The sequence below is a fragment of the Hyperolius riggenbachi genome, chromosome 3 (genome assembly GCF_040937935.1).
Source record: "Hyperolius riggenbachi isolate aHypRig1 chromosome 3, aHypRig1.pri, whole genome shotgun sequence".
NCBI lineage: Eukaryota > Metazoa > Chordata > Amphibia > Anura > Hyperoliidae > Hyperolius > Hyperolius riggenbachi.
In genome coordinates this window covers 55,454,182-55,482,058 of record NC_090648.1, presented here as the reverse complement: position 1 = coordinate 55,482,058, position 27,877 = coordinate 55,454,182, and the positions used below count along the sequence as shown (strand labels likewise).

The 27,877-nt window shown below is 46.9% G+C and overlaps 1 protein-coding gene across 5 annotated transcripts; it reads left to right on the top strand.

Moving 5' to 3' along the window:
* The first annotated feature begins 8,199 nt into the window (after positions 1-8,199).
* On the top strand, positions 8,200-25,346 carry LOC137560967 (zinc finger protein 585A-like). 5 transcript variants are annotated; one of them, XM_068272157.1, is made up of 6 exons: positions 8,200-8,258; positions 14,886-14,955; positions 15,046-15,168; positions 15,680-15,777; positions 15,888-16,884; positions 22,636-25,346. In XM_068272157.1, exons 5-6 carry the CDS (start codon positions 15,963-15,965, stop codon positions 24,933-24,935), a joined length of 3,222 nt encoding a protein of 1,073 aa, XP_068128258.1. In that variant the 5' UTR covers positions 8,200-8,258; positions 14,886-14,955; positions 15,046-15,168; positions 15,680-15,777; positions 15,888-15,962; the 3' UTR covers positions 24,936-25,346. The 5 variants fall into 5 exon arrangements, with proteins under 5 accessions (XP_068128258.1, XP_068128261.1, XP_068128257.1 ...); XM_068272160.1 differs by having other exon boundaries at positions 8,213-8,251; XM_068272156.1 differs by having other exon boundaries at positions 8,218-8,258; positions 14,838-14,955.
* Positions 25,347-27,877: the final 2,531 nt, after the last annotated feature.

The window sequence follows — 27,877 nt, the reverse complement described above, 5'->3', positions numbered from 1 at the left end:
CTTCTGAATAGTTATATACTGTAACTGTACTAGGACACTCACTCACTGACACTGTTCATAGGCTACTAGCTCCTGCGTGTGCGTGCACTCACTGTCTGTGTACTGTAGTGTACACACACTCTACTTCCTTCTGAATAGTTATATACTGTAACTGTACTAGGACACTCACTGTCACTGTTCATAGGCTTCTAGCTCCTGCGTGTGCGTGCACTCACTGTCTGTGTACTGTAGTGTACACACTCTATTTCCTTCTGAATAGTTATATACTGTAACTGTACTAGGACACTCACTGACACTGTTCATAGGCTAGCTCCTGCGTGTGCGTGCACTCACTCACTGTCTGTGTACACACACTCTATTTCCTTGTGATTATTACTACTGATTATTGTAACTTCTAGTTGTACTTACTGACTCTGTAACTACTTACTTACTGTACTAGACACTCACTCAGTCACCTCGCCCACCAACCCACTCCATTAAAGTACCCCACTTTTCACCCGCCCTTTTAAAAAACTTTTGTGTTTACGCCCAAAACATCGAAGATGTCTGGAAGTGGCAGCCAGCGCGGTTTGGGCAAGGGGAAGGGCAGCAAGGGAATCAGGAGGAGAGGGAGCAGCTTGTGGCAAGCCGCGGGCGCGGCCGCGCCACCATGCACAGTTCCGCAGCAGCAGCGTCAGTGGCTAACATTCCTCCTATAGCCACTGGCCGTGGACGCCTTGGGCGCCGCCCAGCAGGAGCATCTGCAACTCACGCTGCAGAGACACAGCAGCAGCAGCATGTAGCACCTGCTCCGATTTTCCTCCAGCCGGGTCGGAAACGTCCCATTGAGGAAAAGGATGCAGACACTGTGGTGCAACTGATGACGGAGGATGAGCAGCCCGCCATCAGCTCTGCATCCGAGGCCTCCACCCTCACCACCACCACCCCTGTTCGCAGCAGCCGCCCAGCAGGGCCTGGGGAGGAGGCCAGTTCACCGTCAGTCGCCGACCTGTCACTCAGCACTCTTTTGACCCCAGGCATGATGAGTCAATTGTCTGCTGTTGTTGGCGATTTGGAGGAGGAGATGCTGATGAGCACTTTGGGGGATGAGGGATTGGACAGCAAGACTGTGGCGACAGTCAAGCAGCCCATCCATGCATCAGGAGAGGAGTTTGGGGGGTCATCATCCCAGCAGGACATGTTTCAGGAGAGGGAGGATGATGATGACACGGTGACAGACAGAGACTGGGTGCCTCCAGCTCCAGGGGATGTCGTCATCAGCAGCTCTGAGGAGGAGGAGGAGGATGCGCTTGTGGGCCTTGCAAGGAGGCGCATCATTGCAAGCATTGGCAGCAGTAGGCAGGTACCCCAGCCTGCTGGTGTCTCAGGCTCAGCAGCAGCAGCATCTGCCAGTACCACCACCAGCCGCACCCAAGCCCCCCCCCCCAACCACCACAGGGAGACAGGCAGCAGCGGTTCCATGCCGTAGGGGGTTGTTTTTGTCACCAATCTGGCGCTTTTTCACCATGCCCACAGTGTACAGCAAGTACGCCACTTGCAACCACTGTCAGCGGAAGTTGAGCAGAGGTGCAGACCCCTTAAAGTTCAGCACCAGCTCGCTCATCAACCACCTTGCTGCGAAACATTTCCACCAGCATGAGGAGTTCCAGAGGCTTAAGGCATCTGGTGCTGGCAGTGGCACCACACCCATCACTGCACAGGTTTCAGCAGCAGCAGCAGCAGCAACAGCAGCCACCCGCCCTCCTGCTCCTCCAGCAGCACCAGCAGGAGTGCGGAAACGCACTGCTCCTCCCCCCTCTGCAACTCCTGCCGCCGACACTGAGGCCTGTTCTGGCAGCCAGTCCTCAGTGGCCTCCTCTGCTGTGTCTGCTGATTCCCGTGCCAGCAAAAGGCCACGCCAGAGCCTTTTGAGCGAGTCCTTCCAGGGGGTGGTTAGGGCTCTGCCTCCCAGCAGCCGTCGTGTGCAGCAGCTGAACGGCTTGCTGGCACGGGCCATGTGCTCCCAACTCCTGCCGTACACGCTCGTGCAGGAGGGGAGCGACATTCGTGCGCTGCTTGCTTGCGCAGCCCCAGACTGGCAGCTCCCCAGCAGACACTTCTTCGCCCGCAAGGCCATTCCTGCACTGCACCGCTTTGTGATGGCCAATGTGGAGCGAGGGCTGGAGCACGCGGTTGGTGAAAGGGTCCACGTCACCATGGACTCCTGGAGCAGCCGCTTCGGGACAGGCCGCTACCTGTCCTTCACTGTCCACTGGGTCAGCTTGGTGGAAGGGGGTGAGGATGGGAGAGCAGCAGCGGGCACAGCAGCAGCAGCAACACAGTGGGTGGTGCCACCCCGCAGGGTCGGGGGAACTGCAGAAGGTTCCTCCGATCCTCTGCCATCCTCCGGCACACCTGGCCAAACCCCCCGCCTCAGCAGCAGCGTGAAGGCCCGCCACTGCCAAGCGCTGCTGCACTTGGTCAGCCTTGGGAAGACCAAGCTGACGGCAACCCATGTGTTGGCCAAACTCCAGGAGCAGGAGAGGATTTGGCTGACCCCCAGAGGCCTCAGAGTCGGAGAGGTGGTGGCCGACAATGGGGCCAATCTGGTTGCCGCAATAGACAGGGGAAACCTGACCCACATCCCCTGTCTTGCCCACGTGCTGAACCTGGTGGTGCAGAAGTTCTTGCGCACCTACCAGGGGATGGGCGAACTGCTGGAAACGGCAAGGAACGTTGTGCGTCACTTCCGGCGCTCGGCTGCAGCCTGTGCGAGCCGGAGCTGCCACGCCATCGGCTGATCCTTGACGTTCCGACTCGCTGGAACTCCACCCTGGTGATGTTGGAGCATCTGGTTGAACAGAAGCACGCTGTCAACCAGTACCTTGCCCTGGCCACTGTTTCCGCCGCTCAGAGAAGGGACAAGACCAGCAACATCCCGTCCATCGTCCCCGATGATGACTGGAGGCACATGCAGCAGGTGTGCTTAGTGCTGGCTCCCTTTCTGCAGGCCACTAACATGGTGAGCAGGGACCATGCTATGGTCTGCGAGTGGGTGCCCCTGGTTTGTCTGCTGAACAGGGCCCTCGATGCTTTGCTGGAACAGGGAGCGGCAGCCTTGGACCAGCAGGAGCGGCAAGCAGCTGCACAGTCCACCTCTGAGGGGGAGGAGGAGGAGGAGTTGGTGGAGGTCCCTGACCTTGCTGCTGATGAGGGGGAGCAGCACAGCGCAGCTGAGTTGGTGCGGGGGTGGAGAGAGGATGAGGCTGACGAGGCAGAGGAGGAGGATGAGGACAGCACTGCCATCGATGTGCCAGCACACGTGGCCCGCCTCTTCCCAATGGCAGCGCACATGCTGGCGTGCCTGCGCAAGGACCCCAGGGTGATCCAGATGAAGCAGAGGGAGGACATCTGGATCAGCATGATGTTGGACCCACGCCTCAAGGGGAAGTTGAGCCAGTTCCTGCCGCCTGCAGGAGGAGACCCAGCGCAACAAATAAGGAGCTTGCAGCAGGCCCTTGTTGAGCGCTTGGAGGAAGCCTTCCCCCAGCCTTCCACCCCCACTGTCCAGCAGCCAGCACAGAGGCAGCAGCAGGTGCCTGCATCCAGCAGCAAGCGCCCCACAGACCTGCTGTCTCTCAGCCACGAGCTCTACAGGACTGTAGAGGCTCCGGCAGCAGTGACTAGAGAGGAGGTGCATGCAGCAGCATCCTCCTCCGGTCACAGCCAGCGCCTGACCCGCATGGTGGCTGACTACATGGGGTCCTACAGCGGGCTTGACAGCGATGCCCCTGTTGATCCCATGGAGTATTGGGTCAAGCGCCTGGAGATCTGGAGCGAGCTGGCGCAGTACGCCCTGGAAGTGCTGTCCTGCCCCCCTTCCAGCGTGCTGTCCGAGCGCTGCTTCAGTGCAGCTGGTGGCGTGGTCACCGAGAAACGCTCACGTCTGTCTCACAAGTCTGTGGACAGACTGACGTTTCTCAAGATGAACCAGGCGTGGGTGGAAGGCGAGTTCCTGGCCCCTGTTGTCGGCGAGAGGGGGACATGAACTGGCTGCCGGAACTTAGAACCATCGTTAATGTGCCTTACCACCCTTTACCACCTCCTGGCTCCTGCTCACTAAGCCAGCCTGGTTCACTTTAACTATTACGTCGCCTGCAGCCACACATTTTACAACTACAGTGGGCTGCTGTGTACTGCCCTTCTGCTGTCTGTCTGTGTTTCCCACTGCCAGGGTACACAGATTCACATTCTGCTGCCACTCTGCCACCAGCTATTACGTCAAAAAATAGCTATATCTGTGTAATTGGTTGTAAAACCAAAACTACAAAACCATAAAAAAAAAAAGGTTTAATTTTTCTGAGGTGCCCGGGTTAAAAACTGTGTTGTCCCAGTTGTGTATTGGACACGATGTGGGCTGCACGACCGCTGTCTGGGACCTCCTGTTGTGTTTATTTACAGCCCTGGTATCACCCGCTAGGTACCAGGGCTATTATGTCACGCTGCCTGCCTGCTGCCACACTCACACTACTCCTCCATTCCTCCTGCTGCTGCTGCTGTCTGCCTGTGTTTCCCACTGCCAGGGTACACAGAATTACATTCTACTGCCACTCTGCCACCAGCTATTACGTCAAACAAGAGCTGCTCACATTACTCCTCCATTCCTCCTGCTGCTGCTGCTGTCTGTCTGTGTTTCCCACTGCCAGGGTACACAGAATTACATTCTGCTGCCACTCTGCCACCAGCTATTACGTCAAAAAATAGCTATATCTGTGTAATTTGTTTTACAAACAAAACCAAAAAACCATAAAAAAAAAAAGGTTTAATTTTTCAGAGGTGCCCGGGTTGAAAACTGTGTTGTCCCAGTTGTGTACTGGACACGATGTGGGCTGCACGACCGCTGTCTGGGACCTCCTGTTGTGTTTATTTACAGCCCTGGTATCACCCGCTAGGTACCAGGGCTATTATGTCACGCTGCCTGCCTGCTGCCACACTCACACTACTCCTCCATTCCTCCTGCTGCTGCTGCTGTCTGTCTGTGTTTCCCACTGCCAGGGTACACAGAATTACATTCTGCTGCCACTCTGCCACCAGCTATTACGTCAAACAATAGCTGCTCACATTACTCCTCCATTCCTCCTGCTGCTGCTGCTGTCTGTCTGTGTTTCCCACTGCCAGGGTACACAGAATTACATTCTGCTGCCACTCTGCCACCAGCTATTACGTCAAAAAATAGCTATATATCTGTGTAATTTGTTTTACAAACAAAACCAAAAAACCATAAAAAAAAAAAAAAGGTTTAATTTTTCAGAGGTGCCCGGGTTGAAAACTGTGTTGTCCCAGTTGTGTATTGGACACGATGTGGGCTGCACGACCGCTGTCTGGGACCTCCTGCCTGCTGTGTTTATTTACAGCCCTGGTATCGCTAGGTACCAGGGCTATTATGTCACGCTGCCTGCCTCATTGACTGTCTGCTGCCACAAACTCATCCTCCTCCTCCTGCTGCTGAATTTACCTCCTGCTGTCTGTGTGTTTCCACTGCCAGGGAGCACATACAATGGCGCTTCCAACATGCGTGCGCCACCAGCTATTTGTTACACTCAAAAATAGCTGCATTTCTTTAAAAAAAAAATTGAAAAGAGAAATAAGTGAAGAAGAAGAAGACGATATAGAAAAAGAAGAAGAAGATGAAGGAGAAGAAGAAGAAGATGAAGATGAAGAAGATGGAGAAGATGAAGAAGATGAAGAAGATGAAGAAGAACAAGAAGAAGATGAAGAAGAACAAGAAGAAGATGAAGAAGAAGAAGATGAAGAAGAAGAAGATGGAGAAGAAGAAGATGAAGAAGATGAAGAAGAAGAAGATGAAGAAGATGAAGAAGAAGAAGATGAAGATAAAGAAGATGAAGAAGATGAAGAAGAACAAGAAGAAGATGAAGAAGAAGAAGAAGATGAAGAAGAAAAAGATGAAGAAGAAGAAGAAGATGAAGAAGAAGAAGAAGAAGAAGATGGAGAAGATGAAGAAGAAGATGGAGAAGATGAAGAAGAAGAAGAAGAAGATGAAGAAGAAGAAGAAGATGATGAAGAAGAAGAAGATGAAGATGATGAAGAAGAAGAAGATGATGAAGAAGAAGAAGATGAAGATGATGAAGAAGAAGAAGATGAAGAAGAAGAAGAAGAAGAAGATATAGAAGAAGATATAGAAGAAGAAGATATAGAAGAAGATATAGAAGAAGAAGAAGAAGATAAAGATATAGAAGATAAAGAAGAAGAAGAAGACGTATATACAGTACTGAACAAAATTCTGGACACAACTTCTCTTTCCACCTTTTTTTTTTTTTAAAGGAACATCCCCACATAATCACTTGCTGTTGTTACTTGGAAAAAAAGATGTTTCTTGCATCATTCACCCTCAAAACAAGTGTTGGAAGCTATTTAAGGCCAATTCGAATAGTCAGCTCGAATAATGAGCTCGAATACCGACTCGAATAGTGAGCTCGAAGTCCAAGGTCGAATCGAATAGTAAAAATTATTCGACTCGAATATTCGACTGACCACGAATAATTTACTATTCGAATTCGACCAAACTCGAATTTTAAAAAGGGGTATTTGAGCACCACTATTGCTGTATGTCACCCTAAATATTGTCTGTAACCTAAATTAATGTTCAGCGCTGCGTTATATGTTGGCGCTTTATAAATACAATAAATAATAATAATATATAGCACTGACATCTTCTGCAGCACTTTACAGAGTCCATAGTCATGTCACTGACTTTCCATAGTCAATTTAATCACCCTAATCTTGTGATCATTAACCCTAAACTGATACTTTACTGTATATTTTTTTCCCATAATCCTATTGTCTAATTCCTAGCCTTATCCTAAACGGCCAAAAGGTCTTGTCAATACCCAATATCCTGATCTATTAGTATCTCTAACATCCCCCTCTCCTACTTCTGATAACCCCTGGTGCTGTTCTCCAAGTGTATAAATGTGCATGTACATGTATGCATTTATACATTGCCTGTCCTGTGTTGCGGTGCCTGTCCTTCTTCCAAATCCACCACTCTTCTATTAGCCCCATACATGCCACTGGCGCATAGCATGCGGCACGTGTGTGAAGTCACACCCGAGCCACACCGGTGGCGTGTATAGTGCTAATGGAAGAGCGGCGGATTTGGAAGACGGATGGGCACGGCGATACAGGGCTGGTAATGTATAAATGCATACATGTACATGCACATTTATACACTATGGCAGATGCGGCGCACTTCAGCATGAAATTGATAGTGAATCAGCCTGTGGTGTATGGGCAGCCAACAGATCTCTCTCTAATCAGATTCAATTACAGAGATTTGTCTCTTGTCTCTTGGTTGAATCTGCCCATCATCGCTAGATGTATGGCTACCTTAACTAACCTAAAGGCTGGTACACAGAACGCTATTTCCTGTCAGATCAATGGGTCACAACAATAATTTTCATCATTTCCAATCTACACCTGATTGATTTTAGGATCACTACTTCATAAAATCTTGTTCTTCATCGGGAACAGGTCGGACATACCGGAAATTATTGATTTGACCTGTCGATCTGACAGGAAGTAGCATCATGTGTTCCAGACGGAATGTTTACCCTTCATTGTATCCCTATCCCCATTATCCTTATCCTTAACCTATATTGTCCAAAATACCTACATTGCATTGCCCAGGCATCTCCAGGGGGGGCGCAAAAATGGTCTTTGTCCCCGGGTGCTGAAAACCCTAGCTACGCCTCTGAGCGCGGCAACCCCACAATTTTCGGCATGGCACGCTGCGCTAACACCCTCCCCCCCCCCCCCATCCAAGGTTGAACCCAGAAAAATTTGGTCACTCTACTTGTGGGTAATCCTGCCACGCCCAGATTATATTGGCCCCGCCCTTATACCTTGCCACATCCCATTGTTTCCCGAATACTTCCCAGCTAATCTCTTTTCCTATAAATGATGATAGAGCTTTCAGTTAGCTGACTGTCCACAAGATGGCGAACTGATGAAAAGATGTTGCTGAGAAGTACAGAATCAGAGAGAGAAAATGAATGAGAAGAGCCTGTAAATTGGAAGGAGCATACAGCACCCGCAGCCTCTGATCGTGCTACAATGACACAGAGCAGGTCACATGGGGAGGTGACGTCAGGTGGAATGCCAGCCAGTCCGAGCTCCTCTAGGAAGAAAGAGACCGGAAGTGGTCATAGAGCGGAAATACTGGGAGCGCCTCGTGTTGGCTGCAGAGGAGGAGGTGAAAGGTTACTTTGTTTATTTCATTTCCATTTTGCCATGTGTAGCTGATACATCGCATATAGCACACTGTCACATAGAGGTGGAGGGGCACATAGAGGGGGCAGGTTGGAAAGGTATTGAGGTGAGGAAGGAGCGCATAGTAGAGAGGAGCACATGGGGGGAGGAAAGGTATTGTTTGGGGGGGAGGGAGGAGCACATAGTGGAGAGGAGCACATGGGGGGAGTACATGTATTGGGGTGAAGGAGGCGCGCATAGTAGGGAAAGGAAGGATAGGTGTGGGGGAGGACAGGTATTGGGGTGAGGAATGAGCACATACTGGGAGAAGGGATGGCAGAATAAATAAATGGGGATGGGAGGAGCACATACGGTAATAGGGAGGACCATACAGCCCAACTTTTTGAGATGAGAAAAAGGGACACTTAAGCCACGCTCCGGCCACGCCTCTAGCCACACATACCATAAAGATTTCATAAGAAAAATATGTTGTTTTATAATTCCAACCACACTGGTCCTTTCTATCCTGGTTCATTTTACTTCATAGTAACATTTTAAAATTAGTATTATATCAATTTAAAGGATGGGAATAAAGTTTAGAGTCAATCAAACACATTTTAGTATAGAAATATATATATTTACATAGAAAGAGGAACAAATGAGGGTGAAAGAGGGACTGTCCCTCCAAAAAAGGGACAGTTGGGAGCTATGGTATATGTAGTCAGGTGTATATGTCCCCAGTATATGTAGCCAGAGGTATATGTCCCCAGTATATGTAGGCAGGGGTATATGTCCCAGTATATGTAGGCAGGGGTATATGTCCCAGTATATGTAGCCAGAGGTATTTGTCCCCAGTATATGTAGGCAGGTATAGATGTCCCCAGAATATGTAGCCAGGTGTATATGTAGGCAGGGGTATATGTCCCCAGTATATGTAGCCAGGGGTATATGTCCTCAGTATATGTAGCCAGGGGTATATGTCCCCAGTATATGTAGTAGGGCTGAACAATTTTCGGTTTTAAACCGAAACTCGCGATCAGCAGTGTGACGATCTTGAGATCGTCAGAGCTGCGGTTTTTGCAGCTGCTGATTCCTGCTCTGCTTCCGGCTCCCTCCTCCTCAGTCGCGTATAGCAAAAGCAGAAATGCTCCCTGTAGGTGCTGGAGAGGAGGCCAGTGAGGGGTTAATGAGTCGGATCATTCCCCCTCCCTCTCCGGGTGACAGCCAGGCTGGTTAATGGGGCAGACAGGCATACACAGGAAGGATGGGCTTGTCCCGCCCCCCTTCGCCCGGAAAATGAGAAGAGCCTGAGAGACGCACGCACTGCCCGGGGAGCCGAGCCGTTCACGCAGTAATTAATTAACACTTCTGTCTGCTCTCTACCTGGCAGGGGACAGTCAGCAAACTACTATTACTGTGGTCCCCTCTCTGCATGCCCTGTGGTGTGTGCTGCTGCGTGCCTGGGTGACAGTGACTGACACTGAAAATGTCACCCTGATAGGCTACATGGGGAGTCATTGTTGTCATGTGATGTCACACAGTACTGAGAAATGTATAGTAATATAGATTATAAATATATAGATATATCTCTATCTCTTACGCAGCGCTGTACAGAGTATATTGTCTTGTCACTTAACTGTCCCTCAGAGGAGCTCACAATCTAATTCCTACCATAGTCATATGTCAATATATGTACCATAGTATAGGGCCAATTTTCAGTAGCCAATTAACTTAACTGTAGGTTTTTTTGGATGTGGGGGGAAACCGAAGTGTCCAGAGGAAATCCAAACAGACATGGAGAGAACATACAAACTCCTCGCAGGGCTAGGACCAGGCTAGAATTTGAACCAGGGACCCAGCGCTGCAAGGCAAGAGCACTAACCACTACGCCACTGTGCTGCCTTATATATATTTTTTTCTTCCAGTAGTAATAAGCTGCATAAAAGGGGCACCTATTACTAAATTCTACACCTGGGTTAAGCCTGGGTTCACACGTTGAGGTTTTGTGTCATGGATGGTCAGAGCGATCTGATCCATCGTTGTGAGTAGAAAATCGTGTATTGAATCGAAATCGCAATTTCTGGCAGAAATCGTTCAATGCAATCTTTTCCTAAAATCGTTCAGGCCTAATATGTAGCCAGGTGTATATGTCCCAGTATATGCAGCCAGGTGTATATGTCCCAGTATATGCAGCCAGGTGTATATGTCCCAGTATATGCAGCCAGGTGTATATGTCCCAGTATGTACAGCCAGGGGTATATGTTCCCAATATATGCAGCCAGGGGTATATGTTCCCAGTATATGCAGCCAGGGGTATATGTTCCCAGTATATGCAGCCAGGGGTATATGTCCCCAGTATATGTAGCCAGGGGTATATGTCCCCAGTATATGTAGCCAGGGGTATATGTCCCCAGTATATGTAGCCAGGGGTATATGTCCTCAGTATATGTAGCCAGGTGTATACGTCCCCAGTATATGTAGGCAGGTGTATATGTCCCCAGTATATGTAGCCAGGGGTATATGTCCCCAGAATATGTAGCCAGGGGTATATGAATGTCCCAAGTATATGTAGCCAGGGGTATATGTCCCCAGTATATGTAGCCAGGGGTATATGTCCCCAGTATATGTAGCCAGGGGTATATGTCCCCAGTATATGTAGCCAGGGGTATATGAATGTCCCCAGTTTATGTAGTCAGGGGAATATGTGCCCAGTATATGAAGTCAGGGGAATATGTGCCCAGTATATGTAGCCAGGGGGATATGTCCCCAGTATATGTAGCCAGGGGTATTGGGCAGAAGAGGAAAGAAAAGATCGAGGCACCAGCCGCAAAACAGTGTACTAATGCGGCGGGGAGCAGAGCGAACATCACTCCTTCCTCCCTCCCTCTCCATCATGGCCCCCCTCGTGAGGCCCCATCATGAAATGGAGAGATCGCGGGCAGCGGGTGTTTAGTTTACATACCATTCCAGCGGCCGGCTTCCTACTTCCTGTTTAAACAGGAAGTAGGAAGCCGGTCACCGAATGGTAATATAAACGAAACACCCGCTGGCCGCTGCGCACGATCTCTCCATTTCATGATGGGGACTCACGAGGGGGGCCATGATGGAGAGGGAGGGAGGAAGGAGTGATGTTCGCTCTGCTCCCCGCCGCATTAGTACACTGTTTTGCGGCTGGTGCCTCGATCTTTTCTTTCTCTCCTAACCTCTGCCTGCCGGAACACAAGGGAGGGTATCCTGGGACAGCGGGACCCCTCCCCCAACCCGTGACCGTCTTGATGAATCCGGGACGGTTGGGGACCCTGGGGAGGACTGGTATTGTGGTGGAGGAAGGAAGGACAGGTATTGGGGTGGGGACGTGCATAGTGTAGAAAACATTCTGTGCACTTCCTGTCTGTCATACCAAGGGAATAGACAACCCCTACCTTAAAGGACAACTGTAGTGAGAGGTATATGGAGGATGCCATATTCATTACCTTTTAAAGCGGACCCAAACCAAACATTTTTTTTAAATTAAAAATATTTAGTTGCACCACTCTGACACATACAAAGATAAATAGACACTTCTTCAAACCTATGGGCATTTCAGTGCATGCTTTTCACCCTTCTCTTTTAATAACTAGGGTTATACTGGGGACAGCCATTAGCAATTCCTCCATTGCCGGACCACCTACTTCACCAGTTTGCTGGATTTTGTCCTGTCAATTTGAAAGGAAGGGAGGGGTTTCCTCCAATAAATGTAAAATATTTTATATTTGTCATCATGCAACTGAAAAAAGGCTGCTATTTATTATTATAATTTAGAAAATAGATTTTATTTCTGAAATCTTGTATTTTTAATTTGGGTCCACTTTAAACAATACCAGTTGCCTGGCAGCTCTGCTGCTCTCTTTTGCTGCAGTCATGTCTGAATTAGACCAGAAACAAGCATGCAACTATGTTTCAATAATTTTTATTGAACAGTTTTTGAAAATTTTTAACAACATCAGACTTAATAAATAAGTCTTATATATCTTACATAACATAATATATTACATATATAATCATATATATAAAACAGAATCTCTTGTTATGGGTGTACAAAGTTAGTATACATACAAGCCTGGTTAAGCTATGTTTCTACAACTCTATTTTGTATGCAGTCCAGAACACCATAGTACAATATTTTCCTCAAATGGACTCAGCTCAACCTGGGAAATGGGGGAATAAAACCACCCTACAGAGATCCCAGGGAGCCGAGCCATTTTTCTATAAACAAAGTGTCTAGCTGCCAATCTTATCCACCCCACTAGATGGTTGACCAGCAACCATCCAGACAGGTTTCTAGGTTAGATTTTAGTATGAATTAGGCAGCAGGACAGGTGAACTAGGCTACAAAAGATAACAACCTTACAAAATCTAGAACATTGTTTTATACTAAACAGTATTCCGTATTATACTTTATTAATAAAGATAGTAAAAACTTAACATAATATATTCTTCATTCTTCTTCTATTATTATTCTCCATAAACTCAGTATTACAAAAAAAAACCTAAACCTGAGTCATTTGTTAGCATTGTATCAAAGTGAATTAGAACCAAAATAAGATTTCTATTTTTATTTTTCCCGTTATCTCTAAAGATATGAGAGGAAGAGAACAGAAGTCTTGCATCTATTTATCTCCATATCAGCATACCTTATGTTATTAATAATCAAAAATATCCGTCTCTGGGTAGATTAAAGACCAATATTCTATCTTTCTCATGAAGGGTTCAAGGACCCCTGTATTCATTGCCCATTTCTTTTCTGCCGATAGATTAAAATTGACTCTCTTAATGATTTCTTCAGCACCAGGTACATATTTAGTTTTCCAATTTTCAGCTAGTAGGATTCTTATAGTTACAAAAATATGGTTGTATAGTATACGTTCTTTTGGTGGTAGATCTATAATATCTAGATGTAATAGGGCCATTTTTGGTGGGATGTGGGATAGGCTTACTGGTAGTTTTTTTAATATTAGCTCAATTTCTTTCTACATTTCTTGTAGTTTGGGACATTCCCAGTAAATATGTTCCAAGGTGCCTTCATCTCCACATCCCCTCCAACATGAAGGTGAGACATTGGAGTCAAACTTGGAGATTTTACTCGGAGTCAGGTACCATCTCCATAGCATCTTAAGTAAATTCTCATGATGTGATATACAATGAGAAGCCTTTTTCAGAGATCTCATAGATTTCTCCCAATCTTCCCTTTCTATGTCTTCCCTGAAATATTGTTGCCATTTTGTGAGCTGCCATTGAGGTGAGCCTCCCTTATTTGTCAGCAAGGTTCTGTAAAATATTGCAGTACCTTTCAGATGCTGCTGGTCTGGGGATAAAAGTTTAGCAATGAGTGGAGGAAGTAATATAGGAGTGGGGAAGTGATATTTAAAAAATTTCTGAATTTTTAGATATTTATATTCTTCTGACCTTGGAATGTCATATTCTTCTACAATATCTTGAAATGCTTTCATCTTTGAGTCTTGGAGTAGTTTATCTACAGTCGTTATTCCTTTCTCTACCTAATTTTCTATAGAAATCTTTTTTACTACATTGTGGATATTACCCAATGGGATAGGTATTTGCTTGGTGGATATAGGATTCTTTGTGCATCTTTGAGTAAAATCCTTCCAAATCTTGACAGTATTAGCTGTAATGGGGTTGGGAATTTTTAATGTTGATTTCCATAGAAGTTTGGTTTCCAGTAAACTTTTATAAGGGACAATAGGATGTTGTAATTGTTCTAGTGTTACCCATTGTTTGTTACTTTCGATCCAAATCTCTCTAGATTGCTCTAAAATAGTTGCTCTATAGTATAGACCAATATCTGGTACTCCAAGGCCCAAGTCAGAAGCATGTAAGGTTAGTATGTCATACGAGAATCTGGGTGATTTGTTACATATTACAAATTTGTTGATCATTTTTTGTATAGGGGTAAAACATTTCTGGGGTACTTTAACAGGAAGGTTTCTAAATAAATATAATAGTCTAGGGAGGATCATCATTTTTACAGCTGCAACTCTCCCTAGCCATGAAAATTCTAATTTTGCTAATAAATCTAATTGGGTTTTAAGCCCATATATCCAGGGTTCATAATTTGTTTTATAAATTTGGCCAATGGTGGGTGTGATGTAGATACCTAAATATTTAAATGCTTTTTCTGTCCATGAATACTGGGATATTTTTTTAAGAGAGTTTATTGAGTTGGTATCTAAATTACAGGGAAGGATCACAGTTTTATTTTTATTTAGTTTGTAATATGAGACCTCTGAAAAAAGGTTGAGCTCTGATTCTAGATTTGTTAATGATATTTTGGGATCCTGAAGATCAAGCATGCAACTAATCTTGTCAGGTCTGACAATAATGTCGAAAACATGCTTGTTCTGGGTGTGTGACTAAAAGTGTTAGAAGCAGAGGATAAGCAAGACTGCTGGGCAACTAGTACTACTTAAAATGAAGTAAATATGGCAGCCTTCATATACCTTTCACTACAGTTGTCCTTTAATGAGAGCACACTTGGACGTGACTGGAGAGGTGAGGGGGGTTCTGGGGGTGTCACGTGACCTTACTTTCAGTCTTCCCATACAGAGTTTTCCATGTTTGAAATCAGTTAACCATTGCAGTGCCCCCGCCTCACCTCTGAGGGACACAAGAAGCAGAAGCCAACAACATCCTGTTTGATCTGCTGTCAGGGTGAGTTGAGCATTACCTGGAATGATAGGACAGTATCCAGTGACAGCTAGCGATTTGTATGGGTGGTGACTGTATCATTCTATGTGTCAGGTTACTATAAGGAAGCACATTGTCTCATCTATTTCTCCATGGAGGAGGGGCAGTGTATAGAAGGACACCAGGACCTCTACAAGGACACCATGATGGAGAATCAGCCATCTCTCACATAACTGGGTAAGAGGAGACTTTCATTTCTTGTAAAGGAGAGAGCAGTACTTGGGGTTTACCTAGATCCTCCCTTATATCCATCATCTGGTAAACACATACAGTATCTCACAATAGTGATCTCTCCCACTTTTCTAAATATTTATCACATAATTTTATGGGACAACACTGAAGATAAGACACTTTGATAGAATGCAAAGTAGTTGGTGTGCGGCTTATCTTACAGTGAGATTGTGGGTGGGACGAGTGGAGCGTCTGGTATTGGCAAGGAGCGGGCACAAGTTACCAGCGCTCGCCATGCTGCACTACTGCAGCATAGCATGCGCTCAGCACCCGCTCCACTGACTCTGCTTAATTATGCACGCTATGCTGCCACTAGCATGTGTAGTGTGCTGGGAGTAAAAAGTAAGTTGCGCTGCTCTATTAGCACTTGTAACAGTAATTTATTAGCGCTGTTTGGCAGCGCTATTGTTAGTGAATCAACCCCAATGTATTCAGTTAGTGGGTTTGTTTCTTACAGATGAATCAAGTAACAGAAACCAACCAGAGAGAAGTACAGGTCCTCTTTATTCTTGGGATTTTCCACAGGAAGGTCACACCACCCCCCACCATTATCAGGTAGGGGCAACTGAGGGTCCCCAGAGACTCCAAACTGTATTTCATTATCCTTCTGCATATGCTGTTATCTGTGTTCCCAATTTAAATTAGCTCTCATTTTGTGAACTTAGGGTGGAGAACTGATACATGTAAGTGATGTCGTTAAAAAGGAAGAAGAGACCAATGTGAGGGATGATCATCAGTCTATGGACATGGGAGACCTGGTGGGGACAAATAAAGTAAAAGAAGAGACATATGTGAAGAGTTATCAGCAGTCTGCGGAGGAGGGTGACATGATGAGGACAATCAAAGAAGAAGAAGAAAATGAGACGTGTGTGAGGAGTGATCAGCAGACTATAGAGAAGAGTGACATGATGAGGACAATGAAAGAGGAAGAAGAGAAATATGTGAGGAGTGATCAGCAGACTATAGAGAAGGGTGACATGATAAGGACAAGTAAAGAGGAAGAAGGCGGCACATATGTGAGGAGTTATCAGCAGTCTGTGGAGGAGCGTGACATGATGAGGACAATCAAAGAAGAAGAAAATGATATGTATGTGAGGGGTGATCTGCAGACTATGGAACAGGGTAACGTGATGAGGACAAGTAAAGAGGAAGAAGAGACATATGTGAAGGGTGATCAGCAGTCTGCTATAGAGGGTGACACAATGAGTACAAAAAACGAGGACGAAGAGGAGACATATGTGAGGAATGATCTGCTGCCTATGAAGGAGGGAGACATAATGAGGTCAATTAAAGAGGAAGAAGATACATATGTGAGGGGTGATCAGCAGTCTACGGAGGAGGGTGACATGATGAGGACAATCAAAGAAAAACAAAATGAGATGTCTATGGAGGAGGGTGACACAATGAGGTCAATTAAAGAGGAAGAAGAAACATATGTGAGGTGTGACCAGCAGCCTATAACAGAGAGTGACATTATGGTGACAAATAAAGAGGAAGAAGAAGCGATATGTGTGAAGGGTGATCAGCAGTCTGCGGAGGAGGGTGAAACAATGAGTACAAAAAAAGAAGAGGAGACATATGTGAGGAGTGACCAGCAGTCTATGATGGGTGACATGATGAGGACAAGTAAAGAGGAGTACAGTGTTACAGAGGGCAGGATAGGTGAGTAATCAGCAGTAAATATAGAATAAATGTGTATTTTTACTGTAGGTTTGACTGTGTCACTGCTCACACTGGCCTGATTCGGGGTTATGCTATGTACTGTTTAGATTTTTGTCATCTTAAAGTGTACCTGAGATGGCAAAATAAAAAGATTTTATACTTACCCGGGGCTTCCTCCAGCCTCATGAGCACCGATGCGTCCCTCGCCATCCTCCAGAATGCGTCTGTTTAGTTGCAATCAGGCACGATAATCTGGCTCAGTCGCACCAGTCGGCTCTTCTGTGCATGCGCTTAAGAGCTGACTGGCACGACTGAGCCAGTTTACCAGGCCTGATTGGGACTAAACGGAAGCACTCGGGAGGATGACAAGGGACGCACCAGTGCCCATGGGGCTGGAGGAAGCCCTGGGTAAGTATAAAATCTTTTTATTTTGCCATCTCAGATTAACTTCAAGCTCTTATTATTGATTGTATTTGGTGACCGCTTACTAACAAGTACAGACATCCTGATGGCTTTGGCGTTCCCTGTTCTGTGGAGAGGGGGGTTGGTGAGGGAGTCTGAAGCATCCGTTCCATCTCGCAGCAGCAATACAATGCTGATCAGGCGAGGACTTCCCCACTGTGAGAGTCACTAAATTGTCACATGTAGCGATTGTGACGCGTTTGCATTCTCTGAAATACCGATTACCAATGAAATCGTGAATGCATCCGATTATAAAATCCCCATCAGTCACACTTTTCCAACACAAACGTTAATTAACCTGTACATTACATGTCACTGTACATTATTGTGCACAGATTGGTCACAGTAGGGATGAGTAATGCTGGGTACACACTATGAGATTTTCTGGACGATTTACTGTCAGATCGATTATTTCCAACACGTCCGATTTGCTTCCCGATCGATTTCCGTGCACCGTAATAGGAAATCGATCGGAAAATGACATGTTGGAAATAATCGATCTGACAGTAAATCGGCCAGAAAATCTCATAGTGTGTACCCAGCATTAGTGTCAGTAGCCTGTAATAAGTTGATAAAGGTCACTGTACATAGATGCGTCACAGTAGGGGGTGACTAAAGATGTGTACACACCTAATGCTGGGCATACACGGCTCGTTTTCTATTATCAATCGAGCCGCTGATGGCTCGTTTGATAATATTCAACCTGTCTGATACCCGCCGGATTTATTCTGCGCTCGATACTGGCGGGGAGAACAATGGGAGAAAACAAAACGCTGATTAGCAGCGCCCACGGGAATCGATCCGCGCAGACGAGCGGTGACGCGCCGGCATCCAGCCGCTGGCTCGATACTGGCGTATTTTCGAGCCGTGTATGCCCAGCATTACAGCCAATGTCGTCCATTGCGGATCGAGACCCAATCACCTTGGGCGGCATCGCTGGACCAGCCGTTAGACATGTCAGCTGTGTTTCTGACAATGCGTTCTGTTGTTATGGGGGGTGTGGACAACAGAGCAGCGTGTGTGTGACATCACATGATGGGTGGGGAGTGGCATCTTCAAAGAAGTTGGCTGTCGCTCGGCCAAATTGATTCACCAGGCGGATTGCTTCATGACTCTCCGTTGCTGGTTGGGGGGCCTCTATACACTCGCCTATTGGCTGAGCTGGTCGTTGTAAGCTGCCTCGGACAATGTTAGTTAGGTGTGTGTACGAGGCTTTAGTGTTACCGGCCTGTAACAAGCTGATAACCGTCACTATACATTACTGTACACAGATTGGTCACAGTAGGGGGTGACTTAGTGTTACCGACTTAGTGTTGGTGCCACATATCCAACATGCATGGGGGTTTAAGTGGACCTGAACTCCTGCACAGGACAGAAGGAAACTGTGGAGAAATGCACCCTGCGTGTATTTAGAGAGTTTAGCCTGTCTAATTCCCCATCATTTGTGACTAATCACAACTTGTAATTTGATCCCTCCGCTGTGTCAGTTGACTTCCATGGCAGAGAGGCTAATTTGAAATCACAGGATGTTAACAACATGTCTGCTTCCATGAAAGCAGGAAGTGGATACATTGCAGATTTATTGCAGGATGTGTATCAGCTGTAACAATGAAAAGTTTTTCTTTAAAGGTTATTATGCTGTGGCATATCTTTTAGAGCTGAAAGAACATTCTGAGTTCAGTTCCGCTTTAAGCGCCTCTGCCAACGTCAAGGCCAATCTCCTAGAGCAGTGATCTGCAAATTTGGCTCTCCAGCTGTTAAGGAACTACAAGTCTAACAATGCATTGTGGGAGTCTGAATGCCACAGTCATGATTCATAAAGGCAAATGCATTGTGGGACTTGTAGTTCCTTCACAGCTGGAGAACCAAGTTTGCAGGTCACTGTCCTAGAGGGTAGGCCTGAACGATTTATCGTTTTTGCATCGAAATCGCGATGACGGAAACGGCGATTCCGTGATCGTCAGAGCATCGATTTTTCCAATATCCCGCGCCCTCCCGCTGTGCATTCCAACTTGCCGCTCTATGGTCAAGTAGCAGTGGCTCATTGGCTCTTGTTCCCAGCGGTGGCTCACTATCACTCCGTTCTTTCTCCCGCTGTGCGCCGCTTCCTCCTCCTACATCATTGGCTCTCTTGCCCTCCTACTCTGCCTAGCGTGTCATGAGGTGGGCGGGCGCCGCGAGAGACTCCACCTAGCGTGTCATGAGGTGGGCGGGCGCCGCACGACAGACTCCACCTAGCGTGTCATGAGGTGGGCGGGCCCCGCACGATAGACTTCACCTGCAGGCTCTCGCTCATTTCCCTCTGCCTCCAACAGTGCTCCCAGCGCGTAATCAGCTGGGCAGACTCGGCCCGCAGGGTCTCACTTGTTTTCCCTCCAGTCATCAGCTGTCATCAGCTCTCACGCTCACTCCAGCTGGGCCTGTAACTCAAAAAAAAAGTATGGCCAGTAATCAAATCTTTAGGCTTGGAAATGGTATTATCACAGCTCCGCCTCCTTTGCACAGCAGAATTCTGATTGAGGCAAACAGCATGGTGATCTCACTGATCTGTGCTAAGCTGTTGTGTGCTGGCCTGGCCTGCTGGACACTGTGCATTTGATAAAGGAGCTGAATGAGCAGACTCTGATTAATCCTAAAATGGTTTGTTTCAGGCGTGATAACTGGCCGAAGTACATGGTGTGAATTGTGAATTTAGTACGAAAGCTTTATTTTAAGAAAATCGTGAATCGAATCGAAATCGCAATTTCTGACAGAAATCGTGCGATTCAATCTTTTCCTAAAATCGTTCAGGCCTACTAGAGGGGTTCCTATGCTAACGGGGGATGCATTCGCATTCCCACACCTACAATGGGGATATCCATGATTTGACACATCTGATATAGGGTAAAAAGCTTAGGGCCTATTTCCACTACACGCAGATTGGATGCAGAAAAACTGACTCCAATGAATGCCTATGGGGAAATCTGCATCAGAAAAATAGCGTTTAGGGCTCGTTTCCACTATTGCGGTGCAGAATCGCCTGGATTCCACCGCTGATGAAATCGTATGCGGATGCGATTCCTCTTGCGTTTTTTGCCACATGCGAATTCGCATAGGTGAAGGTATATGCGATTTTAACCATGTCACTGCCTGTGTGAATTTACATTCGTACCTATGCGAATTCGCAGCAAAAAACGCATGGGGAAACCGCATGCGATTTCCCTATTAAATACATTGCATGCGATTCGCATGCATTCCACTCGCAGGCGAATTCTGCGGCTCTTTTGTGCACCTCTACAACGCTACAGTGGAAACAGGCCCATCCACTTGCGTTACATGTGCGAATCTGCATGCGTTGGACGCATGCGGATTCGCGATAGTGGAAACAGGCCCATAGACATTCATTGAAGACAGTTTTTCTGCATCCAATCTGCGTGTAATGGAAATAGGCCCTTAAGCCGGGAATACACGGGTCGATGCCGCCGGATGGTCCCCAGCCGCATCCCCGCTCGTACGCGCGGATCGATTGCCCCTCGTCCCCGCCGGCACTTCCTTATCAGCGCTCAATTCCCTGCCATTGTCCGCCGGCGGGGATCGAGCGGACGGGGGTCGAGCAGCTTGATCGAGCCAGCTGAATATTATCAGCTGGCCGGATCAGCTGGTCGATACACGGTACAGAAACGTACCGTGTATCCCCAGCATAAGGGATGGTGCACACCAGAAGAGCTATTCTGAGCGCTTTGCGATTTTAAAACTCCTGCTACTGTTTATCCTATGTGTGTGTTCACACTGGAGCGATGTGATTTCGTATAAATCCCCCATGGCATTCCATTAGCAAGAGCTTTTAAAATCTCTAGCGTTTAAAAAGCTCTTGTGGTTTGCACCAGCCCTAAGAGGTCGCCCACAGAACCAAGAGCCCCTATAGAGTGCAGCCGGACAGACATGGGGGGGAGGACCCAGCAGATTCCTTCTTGCTCTATATATTTGCCCAGCCTTTATGAGCTCCTCATATAATGGTTATCAGCCTGACTGGGCGACTACCAATTTTTTGCTGTGTATTATTCGGTGTGTGCAGAGGCACAGGGGGAATCTGATGATGTAACACCCCCCCCCCCCCCCCCCAATGTCGAGCTGCTTTTTATTTGCCTACAAGGCATTTTTTGCTGTGACTTAAGGTGTGTACACACGTCTGATTTTATGCCCGGTTCTTGTTCAAACCGGACCTTCGAACGACTTGTCATTCAAACAAAAAGTTGTTCTGTTTCCTTGTACACACAAACGACAAAACATTTGAAATGCCAATTACAGCTAATTTAAATGTCGTTTGGTTAATGGACTGGATAGAACAATGGACCAGATCAAACGACTTGTTGTTTGAATGTCTATTAGTGTCAGTCATTTGTACACATCTATGGACCTAACTGTAATTTGAACGACAGTTAGTTCACGGATCCGCCAAGTGGATCAGTCAAAACTGCCGCTATCAGTCTAATGATCGAACGTACACATGTCCTACAACCAGTTTGAACAACAAGTCGTCCAAAAATATCAGACGTGTGTGTGTTAAAGAGAACCAGAGACGATGCACCCTCATGCATTTTACCATTTATATCAATGGGAACATTAGAGAAAACACCTACCCTGCTCTCTGTTTCATTCTTCTCTGCTAAATCTGCCTGTTATCAGGCCTGATAAGAATCCCAGGCTGAGCATTCAGTCTAGCTTTCTCCGAAATGATTATAGCTGAGTCAGTCTTCTCTAATGTCTTTTCAAGCCCAAGCCTGCCCCCTTGTGGCTCTGCTTTGCTGCTTCAAGGATAAATAGCAGGAAAGCAGAGCCACAAGGGGGCAGACTTGGGCTTGAAAAGACATCACAGAAGACTGACTCAGCTATAATCATTCCAGGAAAAGCTAGACTGAGTGACATGAGAGGATACAATGGTAGTAAGAATGTGTAAGTGAAAGCCCATTGCTCTACAAACATAACACAGATTTCTTGCTATAAGTACGTATAGGTCTGTTGTCACAGGAGTAAAACATTGCTTCCATTGTCTCATCAAGCTCTACAATTTACTGCTTTTCCATGTATGGCCAGTGCTTTAGCTGTAGGGAGGGTCAATGAGATGCAAATAACTGACTTGTTTGCAAATGTAATATAAATAGTATGCAGATAATCCGATTTGAGTAGTTCTCTGTCAGGCTGATAACTAGTGTTGGTCAGTGACATGCCAATAACTCTGAGATGGTGCAAGTTGTATGTTAATTATTTGTTATTATATAACAGGAAGTGATGATGTTTCTCTATTTGCAGTGTGGAGTCCCGGCATCCGGAACCTTTCAGAGACTCGTCTCTCTGTATCCACAGACTGTACAACGAAAGATGTCATTGGACAAGAGACTCCTGCAGATATCCTGGTTACCCCAAATATTCCTCTAGACTCCCCTCACCTGTCTAACCCTGAGGGGCATCATACCCAGTACAGCTCTCCCACTGCTGGAGGATCTAATTCCTGTTCCACATGTGGGAAATGTTTTGTACGGAGATCAAATCTTGTCCTTCATGAGAGATCTCATGCTGGTGAGAAGCCATATTCATGTGCTGAGTGTGGGAAATGTTTTCAGTATAAAGTAGACCTTGTCAGACATCAGAGATCTCATGATCTGGTCCTAGTTACCCCTAATATTCCTCCACACTCCCCTCACATATCTAACCCTGAGGGGCCTCATACCCAGTACAGCTCTTCCACTGCTGCAGGATCTCATTCCTGTTCCATGTGTGGGAAATGTTTTGTGCTGAAATCAAATCTTGTTATACACGAGAGATCTCACACTGGTGAGAAGCCGTATTCATGTGCTGAGTGTGGGATATGTTTTGTACACAAATCACATTTAGTGATACATGAGAGATCTCACACTGGTAAGAATTCCTATTCATGTGCTGAGTGTGGGAAATGTTTTGTGTCCAAATCAGAGCTTGTCAGACATGAGAGATCACACACTGGTGAGAAGCCATATTCATGTTCTAAGTGTGGGAAACGATTTTTATGCAAATCAAAACTTGTCAGACACGAGAGATTGCACACTGGTGAGAAGCCATATTCATGTGCTGAGTGTGGGAAGTGTTTTGTATGCAAATCAAATCTTGTCATACATGAACAATCTCACACTGGTGGAATGCCCTATTCATGTGCTAAGTGTGGGAAAGGTTTTTTATGGAAAGCTCCGCTTGTTGTACATGAAAGATCTCACACTGGTGAGAAGCCATATTCATGTGCTGAGTGTGGGAAAAGTTTTGTATGCAAAGCAAAACTTGTTAGGCATGAGAGATCTCATACTGGTGAGAAGCCCTATTCATGTGCTGAGTGTGGGAAATGTTTTCTGTATAAAGCAGGCCTTGTCAGGCATGAGAGATCTCATGAGAAGGTTCTAGTTACTCCTAATATTCCCCCAGACTCCCCTCTAATGTCTAACCATGAGGGGCCTCATACCCAGTACAGCTCTCCCACTGCTGGAGGCTCTCATTCCTGTTCCATGTGTGGGAAATGTTTTGTGCTGAAATCAAATCTTGTTATACACGAGAGGTTTCACACTGGTGAGAAGCCATATTCATGTGCTGAGTGTGGTACATGTTTTGTACACAAATCACATTTAGTCATACATGAGAAATCTCACACGGGTGAGAATTCCTATTCATGTGCTGAGTGTGGGAAATGTTTTGTGTCCAAATCAGCACTTGTCAGGCATGAGAGATCACACACTGGTGAGAAGCCATATTCATGTTCTGAGTGTGGGAAACGGTTTTTATGCAAATCAAAACTAGTCAGACACGAGAGATTGCACACGGGTGATAAGCCATATTCATGTGCTAAGTGTGGGAAATGTTTTGTATGCAAATCAAAACTTGTTATACATGAGCAATCTCATACTGGAGAAATGCCCTATTCATGTGCTGAGTGTGGGAAATGTTTTTTATGGAAAACTCTGCTTGTTGTACATGAGAGATCTCACACTGGGGAGAAGCCATATTCATGTGCTGAGTGTGGGAAATCTTATGCACATATATCACATCTTCATTATCATGAGCGATCCCACACTGGTGAGAAGCCTCATGTATGTAATGAGTGTGGGAAATGTTTTGCACAGAAATCACAACTTCGCTGTCATGAAAAATCCCACACTGGTGAAAAGCCATATTCCTGTTCTGAGTGCGGGAAATGTTTTGCAGAGAAATCAAAACTTGTTAGGCATGAGAGATGTCACACTGGTGAGAAACCATATCCATGTGCTGAGTGTGGGAAATGCTTTGCACAGAAATCAGAACTTGTGAGTCATGAGAGATCTCACACTGGTGAGAAGCCACATTTGTGTGCTGAGTGTGGGAAATGTTTTGCACAGAAATCATATCTGGTCATACATGAGAGAGCTCACACTGGTGAAAAGCCCTATTCATGTGCTGAGTGCGGGAAATGTTTTGCAGAGAAATCAAAACTTGTCAGACATGAGAGATGTCACACTGGTGAGAAACCATATACATGTGCTGAGTGTGGGAAAGGTTTTGTTCAGAAATCTCAGCTTGTCAGACATGAGAGATCTCACACTGGTGACAAGTAAGGGTCAATGTTACATAGCTTTGCCTTCAGTGAACCTGAACTTGGCCACAGCATACTGCTTTCCATCTTCCTGACATAGCTAGAAGTAGGAATGGAGAGGAGAGTGCAGCAGCCAATAACAGGCTTGTTCAGTTCTGCGTATCTCTCTCATCACTGGGGAGAAGTGTTTCCCAGTGTTTCTTTTATTTCTTGCTAGACGCACATGGCAGCATATTTACAGAGAATCCTGAGGACTCTTTCATGCTGCTCAGTGGATTGGTTTGTAAAGCATTAAAGCACCAGGAACAATTCTACTATCCCAGGGAAAAAATACATATAGAAGTAGATATATACTTGTTCTGCTTACATAACATGTATTGTACTGATTTTGGTGAATTTCATATTGTAAATAAAGAGAAACCTGTTCCTGGCAGTTTCCATTTTCATTCCCTCTGATTGAAGCCAAACCTGATGTCATTTATGATCTATTTACTTTATTTATTTATTGTATTTATAAAGCACCAACTTATCACGCAGCGCTGGACATTAGTTTAGGTTACAGACAATATTTAGGGGTGACATACAGCAATATGACAATACAGGAAAACAAGAAAAACCAGATCATGCAGCACAGTATGAGTACAAGGTAATGCTTAGCCAGTCACTCCCTTACTATTTTTTTTTCTCTTAGAAAAACTGCACTGTCATATCTAGCTTGCTTTGTAATCATTTAAGCACAGTACAGATCATATTTCAGCATCTGCTACCTTCTCAGCTTTGTGTCACACTGAACTGCCCTCAGCCAATCAGTGAGAAGCAAGATTGTGGGAGGGGTGATGACAAGCGTCCTTCTTATATAGTGCTAAGCCTAAATACAACTTGTTCTGTGTCCACTTTTTACTTAATTTGTTGCAAGGCTTAAAGTAGACTTATAGTTGAAAATAAAGCAGAAGTCTGATTCTCCCTCTGGATCCTCCTCACTCTTCTCCCGACCACCAGTTCAGCGCTGCACCCTCTGGATCCTCCTCACTCTTTTCCCGACCACCAGTCCAGCGCTGCACCCTCTGGATCCTCCTCACTCTTCTCCCGACCACCAGTCCAGCTCTGCACCCTCTGGATCCTCCTCACTCTTCTCCCGGCCACCAGTCCTGCGCTGCACCCTCTGGATCCTCCTCACTCTTCTCCCGACCACCAGTCCTGCGCTGCACCCTCTGGATCCTCCTCACTCTTCTCTTGACCACCAGTCCAGTGCTGCACCTTCTGGATCCTCCTCACTCTTCTCCCGACCACCAGTCCAGCGCTGCACCCTCTGGATCCTCCTCGCTCTTCTCCCGACCACCAGTCCAGCGCTGCACCCTCTGGATCCTCCTCGCTCTTCTCCCGACCACCAGTCCAGCGCTGCACCCTCTGGATCCTCCTCGCTCTTCTCCCGACCACCAGTCCAGCGCTGCACCATCTGGATCCTCCTCGCTCTTCTCCCGACCACCAGTCCTGCGCTGCACCCTCTGGATCCTCCTCGCTCTTCTCCCGACCACCAGTCCAGCGCTGCACCCTCTGGATCCTCCTCACTCTTCTCCCGACCACCAGTCCAGCGCTGCACCCTCTGGATCCTCTTCACTCTTCTCCCAACCACCAGTCCAGCGCTGCACCCTCTGGATCCTCCTCACTCTTCTCCCGACCACCAGTCCAGCGCTGCACCCTCTGGATCCTCTTCACTCTTCTCCTGACCACCAGTCCAGCGCTGCACCCTCTGAATCCTCTTCACTCTTCTCCCGACCACCAGTCCAGCGCTGCACCCTCTGGATCCTCCTCGCTCTTCTCCCGACCACCAGTCCAGCACTGCACCCTCTGGATCCTCCTCGCTCTTTTCCCGATCACCAGTCCAGCGCTGCACCCTCTGGATCCTCCTCACTCTTCTCCCGACCACCAGTCCAGCACTGCACCCTCTGGATCCTCCTCGCTCTTCTCCCGACCACCAGTCCAGCGCTGCACCCTCTGGATCCTCCTCGCTCTTCTCCCGACCACCAGTCCAGCGCTGCACCCTCTGGATCCTCCTCACTCTTCTCCCAATCACCAGTCCAGCGCTGCACCCTCTGGATCCTCCTCACTCTTCTCCCGACCACCAGTCCAATGCTGCACCCTCTGTATCCTCCTCACTCTTCTCCCGACCACCAGTCCAGTGCTGCACCATCTGGATCCTCCTAGCTCTTCTCCCGACCACCAGTCCAGCGCTGCACCCTCTGGAATTTCGCAGGCCGGCTCCCATCCTATTTTGTAGTATATACAGGCGCTGATCCAAACTTTATCTCATGTGTATGTTCCACCAGCTGCTCAGGATAAACCACATCCACAATCGGATCCAAGAAAAATGCATACAAATCCACAGCGCCTGGTACTCAAATCGGCGTCTGCAGTAACCCCACAGTCCTCAAAAGCATATTTCCACAGTGACCATCACCAGAAATAAATTGAGAAAGGTCACTTCTCCATCCAAGAATCACATAAACATTTATTAGAAGCTGAATCTACATCACATATACAATGACTTACTTCCAGGGTCCTTTTGACAGGGACCCTTAGTAGTTAAAAGCTTATAGTGTAACCCAGTACACATTTGAAATCCAAAAAACGATCTCATATAAGTTGCCCAGTCTCCAGTTCCTACCGGTTTCGGCCTTGCGCCGTCATCAGGGAATCACCACCAGTCCTGCGCTGCACCCTCTGGATCCTCCTCACTCTTCTCCCGACCACCAGTCCAGTGCTGCACCCTCTGGATCCTCCTCACTCTTCTCCCGACCACCAGTCCAGCGCTGCGCCCTCTGGATCCTCCTCGCTCTTCTCCCGACCACCAGTCCAGCGCTGCACCCTCTGGATCCTCCTCGCTCTTCTCCCGACCACCAGTCCAGCGCTGCACCCTCTGGATCCTCCTCACTCTTCTCCCGACCACCAGTCCAGCGCTGCACC

Coding starts and splice junctions, on each gene's coding strand:
- LOC137560967 (XM_068272157.1), top strand. CDS start 15,963: ATGGACATGGGAGACCTGGTGGGGACAAATAAAGTAAAAGAAGAGACA. Junction 16,885..22,635: donor TGTTACAGAGGGCAGGATAG/GTGAGTAATCAG, acceptor CTCTATTTGCAG/TGTGGAGTCCCGGCATCCGG.